The sequence below is a fragment of the Maylandia zebra genome, linkage group LG1 (assembly GCF_041146795.1).
Source record: "Maylandia zebra isolate NMK-2024a linkage group LG1, Mzebra_GT3a, whole genome shotgun sequence".
NCBI lineage: Eukaryota > Metazoa > Chordata > Actinopteri > Cichliformes > Cichlidae > Maylandia > Maylandia zebra.
This window is the reverse complement of record NC_135167.1, coordinates 16,869,972-16,875,679: the sequence shown is the minus strand read 5'-3', so window position 1 is coordinate 16,875,679 and position 5,708 is coordinate 16,869,972. Positions and strand designations below refer to the sequence as shown.

General features: G+C 41.0%; 1 protein-coding gene across 2 annotated transcripts; it reads left to right on the top strand.

The window, feature by feature from the left end:
* Positions 1-4,215: 4,215 nt before the first annotated feature.
* On the top strand, positions 4,216-5,708 carry LOC143416888 (uncharacterized). 2 transcript variants are annotated; one of them, XM_076882565.1, is made up of 6 exons: positions 4,216-4,474; positions 5,031-5,092; positions 5,169-5,231; positions 5,316-5,375; positions 5,458-5,589; positions 5,672-5,708. In XM_076882565.1, exons 1-6 carry the CDS (start codon positions 4,282-4,284, stop codon positions 5,690-5,692), a joined length of 531 nt encoding a protein of 176 aa, XP_076738680.1. In that variant the 5' UTR covers positions 4,216-4,281; the 3' UTR covers positions 5,693-5,708. The 2 variants fall into 2 exon arrangements, with proteins under 2 accessions (XP_076738680.1, XP_076738674.1); XM_076882559.1 differs by having other exon boundaries at positions 5,458-5,708.

Genomic DNA, 5,708 nt, shown 5'->3' with positions numbered 1-5,708 from the left:
TAAAATCAGCACAAAAACTGTGCGCCAGGAACTTCATGTCACGAGTTTCCATGGCTGAGCAGCTCCTATAGGTAAAATGTGTAGGCTGCCCAGTTGATTTGGCTGTAGTGCATCTTAGCAAGAGAGGGGGAAAAGAGAAAGAAAAATGATATAGTTGAGAAGCTGACACAGTTTGTTGAAAAAAAAAAAGCCCTTTGAGTTGTTGTTTCTTGAGGAACCAGATTTTGTATTGCTTACAGTTGTCTTTTTGTCCAAAATGCACAATAAAACATCTATTATATGTGAAGAAGCCAACATATAAATTAACGCAAAGGAGTTGAGTCTTTACAAACAGTCAGAGGATGCCTGGACCTTCTCATTAGTGAGCATGAAACCACACGTGTGACTCACATATAATAACGCTGATGAGTTTTATTTGTTGCAGGCTACTATTGATTTTGTTTGAGAGATATCCTTACCCTGAGGGCAGTCTGAGCAATGTAGTAACTATCTCTTCTGTTATTCTGACACTTTCCCAGAGCATCAACAGTCTTACTGCACTGCTGGGAAAGAGCTTTGTAAGTAGACCCAGGGGAGCAAGACAACACGAAGGTTCACAGTGTTGTGTGTGTGTGTGTGTGTGTGTGGAAGCATTCATGTGTTTGCGTTAGTGCGTGCATATGGTAGGGAATTCACTTGTTTTGGTGACAGTGTTACCATGTCAGTAATAATTCATCAGCTAGGTTTTGTGATGTGTATACTGCATGTCTGTCTGTGAGTTGTAGGAACAACTATCATAGTTTACAGAATTACAGAAGTGTAATTTTTGTATGATAAAGGAAAATTTACTTCAAGCACAATATATAAAGTTTATATTATTTTTTCTTTTATTTATAAAGTTCTAATGAGTGTATTTATGCCTAATTTGTATTTGAGACTAAATAGTGAGAAACATGTGACCATATGTGATTCACACACACACATGCGCGCACTCACACAGAGATGCACAGACAAAGGATGCTTCCTTAATGGCAAAGTCTGACATGGCTTTTACATAACTGAATCAGGAATTATTCTTTTCATGCTTCATGTGATTAGGCTTTAATGTGTCAATTATACAGCCTTTCCCATTTGTCCACCAGATCAAGGTAGAATGAACCATTATCCGTGCCAGTCAGAGGGCAGAACAACCAACTGAGCTGAACCATTGCACCATAGCACCAACAGCCAATCTCAGAGAGCTGATGATGATGCCCACCCCACCCCCACCCAGTGTTGCCATGGTAACAGAGCAACGAGTACCTCTATAGCTCTTATATCTGTGGTTATGGTTGTCCGTTTCCATTTTTAGGTGCAGGGATTGATCACTATTCTGCTCACCAATCATCGAATCAGGGTGGCACTGGGGCAGAACATCTGAGGATGGCCCCAGCTGAGACTGACTACCTGTTTCTTACATGAGAAATCACATAAGAGGGAAAATCTGATGGAACCTAGGAGAGATGAAATTTGTTCCATCCACCACAGGTGGAAACAGCCAACCTAATGTATTTGTGACCAGTATCACTACAAACTTGTAAAAACCCTCATTAACTTGCAATCTAAATATTTAAACACATTTTACATTAATACGCAGAAAATAGTTGCAACCTCTTGACATCACACGTTGATGATGTAGAAAAACTGGTGTCTCTCTGAACCTAACCTGAGCATGATGGAGTAAGTGTTGATTAAAACGGTTTCTTTCTGGCTCCTGTATCTGCTGGTACAGTTGAAATTGCTTAGCAACACTGAAGAAACTAATTAAGAAATTATGTGTTTGGGGTATGGCTGTGAACCACAATGTTATCACATGATAACAGTGTTAGTCACAAGGGTGGTGGAACCTGTTAAGATGCAAATAACCATGACAATACACACAACTTTGTCTCTTAACAAAACCTGCAACAACATATTATTTTGACGTGTGGCAGCATATCAGGACTGCTCAGCTGTATTAATTCACAATTAACTACATCAGCTACAGTATTATTTTACTCTATTCTTTCTCTTTTATTACTGTAGACTTTAACATGGAATGTTTCTGTCTGCAATTTTTGATTTATGCAGGTATTTTTGTTGTGGAGAAAGCACTTACGATTTGTTTAATCTACAAAACAAACAAACAAACAAACAAAAAAATCACCAAAGATTTTCTCATAAGACAACAGAAAGAAACTCCTACACAGTTACTTCTAGCATGCTCAGGAGATGCTCTGTATCTAAATAATTTATTTCTCTAAGTCTGATGAAATCTTCTGGATGTGACATCATCATCTGAAGTTCCATTAGGTTCCTCTTGTGCTTCATTTACATCTGCTATCTTTTATTTTCATCATGAAATATTTTCAGAGAACGTAAAATTTTAAAAAAATGTTTGTGTGCTAATAGGCCTGAAACACCTGGTTGGTTTTCTTTGACTATGGTTATCCTATAGACACCAATAACATTATGTATGGTTTTGTTTTGCACTCAAAGAATATCTGCAACAATAACATGTAGTACCCCTTATCCGATTTAGGGCTTCGGTGGTGCTGGTCACTATCCCTCTGTCACTGAGTGAGAGGCAGATTACGCCCTGAGCAGGTCACCTGTCCATCACATAATTGCAGTTACTGTCCTCTACAAAGTATTGTAATTTTCGAGACACTTAAGATAAATGCACTTCTTCAAGGATTGACTTCTGGAACATTTAACACATTGTTAAGGTTCACAATTGAGGAGGGAGAGTACAAACCACCCATGGTCCAGAAGGTCTTGGTCAAACAATGATTTTAATGAACACACGTGTGGGAAGATACTCTGTACGCAGACAGCCAGTAGTCCTCGACTTAATCAAAGCATAAACAGATATTTTATAGCATCAGGGTTTGATTTACTGACGCCCCTTCATGCGTCACAGATACATTTTATACATAGATCAGATCAACACCACAATGGCTTTTCACCCAGAAAATCATCTTCTATTTTCATGGCTGGTACTTTCTGTTCTTATCTTAAAGTAAATTGTTCCTCTTTTTTGCCGAGACAACAAGGACGGTTCCTCTTTTACCGAGACACTTTTGCAGTTACAACCAGACATGACTAATCTCTCCTCTAAATAAATTTAACTCATGTGTGTGTGTCACGACCTCACATGCTCTTTCTCAATTCACCTGTTGCACTTCTGACCTTTCACCAGACCAGAGGCTCACTGAGACTATATGTATGTCTTCTACTAAATAAATGTTTTAACCAAGAACCTCTACTAAAACCTTAATATAAAATGATCTGATATATAAGTGTTTTGTAAGCATGTATTGCAATTCCTTCTATGGCTCCAAGTCACTTGCACAATAGATTGTCCGAACATCGCGCCGAACAAAGCTTCCGACCCCCAATTAATTGACCGAGCTCCAACTCTTTAATAAGCACAGATATGCATTGTATATAAAATAGTCATAACTGCTTAAGGCCTTCTTAAAGCTATCTGTTACATTGTTAAAGCCTCGTCTTAGCCTGCTGCTCAAAATAACTTCCACTTCTGCAAAACTCTCCAAGCCTGTTTCCTGTCCTGTTACTTTTAGCCTTTCTGAAAGACACACTGTTTAACCCCTGAATGCAATATAAACTCCAGATTATATTATTAATGCAATGGTAATGATGACAATTATTTAGCAATAGCAGTAAAATAATTTCCCTGCTCCACAACATATTATTAAATTATTACTCCCTGAAACCGATTAATATTCTAACATCATTTTAGGAGTGACAGTAAGGTCTAATCAAGCTTCCTTTTTTCTTTCAGACCTTCTGTGGAACCAGCTCCAAGTTTACATTTGGGAAACAAATACCCTCTACATTTAAGATTAGGCTTAAAACTATCCTTCTCAACAAAGCATATAGTCAGGGCTGGATCAGGGCCCTGTTTCAGGAAGCCCGTTTAGAAAACTCAGAGTGAAAAACGACACTCACGGTTGAGTAACCCCGAACTGTCCAACTCGGAATATTCCGTTTCAGAAAGGCTGATAACAATTAGTTCAATCAACGCGGAGTTGCTACAACCCCAAGTTAAGCACGCGCATGAGGATACATAAAGCCCCGATCAGTGGTGCACAGATTAAGCGAGTCACCATGGAGACGGAGGGAAAGAAGGCGCGGTCGACGTATTTCACAGCGCTCGAGGCGGAAATTCTGATGGCAGCATAATATACCACCTGTAAGCACATATTGAAATTATCTGAGCACATCACAAGTACACATTTGCCTACTCTGTATGCCCAAATGTGTGCCGTCACAGCCAACAGAAAAAAAGCGGAGGCCCGAAAAACAGGTGGGGGTCCTCCACCACCACCACTCACAGAGGCTGAGCAGTTGGCCCTCAGCCAAAACAGTGGGCGCCCTGTGGCTGAAGGCATCTCTGCGGGGACATCCTCTGTGGCAACAACCCCACAAGACACAAGTGCCTACATAAGGGGTAAATCCAAAACAATACATGGCGTGCATACATCCATTCTGCACAGTCACCTTGACCAAAATGAACTATGTCGTAGTGAAGTTACTGTCCTACTGACAGAGAATGACAGTCATCAAACAGTTAGGTGAATAAACAACACTGAGACACTTGGAAACTGTTAACGTGCTGCACGGGTGAGGGCCCAGGGAGAGACTCACACACACCGAGCTGCAGTGGTACGTCTTTATTATGAGCATAGCAGTGTCCTTTAATTTTGCATACATGCGTGTGTGTGTGTTAACCTCCCACAGGGTGAGCTCCCTGTTCCCAGAGACAGAGCGAGTAGTACATTCCGTACCTTTCCCAATAAGTGTAACATATGAACATATACCTCAATGCAACATAAAGCTCATAAAAGCGTTTCCACCCTGACACCTACTGATTTTGCCTTCTCTCAGTGTCGGTTGTCTCTGAGAGCATACTGACAATGAGGTGTATGGTGATTGGTATGTCTGGTAATTGCCATTTGCGCCCACATAAGTCATGAGTGACCTGTATGAACCCCATATTCTTCCAGTTGACGGTGATGGTGTACTGCATCTGGTGCAGCCCCCTGTTGAGCCAGACCGACATGCAGTTGTGAGTACTCGTAATACTCCACAGACTACATGTGTCAACAGTAGAACAGCAATGTTGTTAAATGTCTCCACCACAGGCACATGATGACGAAACAGTGACAGCTGCTACAGAGGAGGCCGCAACAGAGCCACACTATGAGGTATACAGTGTACAGTGGAAAATATAACAACTGACGACAATGTGGTACTATGATGACACCATGGACTTACTATGTCCCCGGCAGAGTGATGCTGGAAATGAAGAGGAAGAGGGTCCAGCCACTCCTACAACGAACCTTTCCACAGTGGGTTGTTCAGCACTGATTTACAACCAACCTAAGTAGGCATGTACTATGGATGCCAATGCTATGTCCCTTGTTGCAATAGCTCCCTGTGAAGCAGCTGTATAAGACATATCTGGCCAGGAAGATAAGAAAGTGCGACATGGAAATGGTGCACCTCCAGCTGCAGATCCAAAAGTCGAAGCTGGAGATTGTACTGCTGGAACAACAGTTAAGGGTGGGTGGAGTGATCATAGATGGACGAATCATGTCAGTGTTTGTACAACATACTAATATACGCATTTATTCTTTGTGTACAGGACATACAGGGTGACCAATAAAGGCAGTTGACCACAG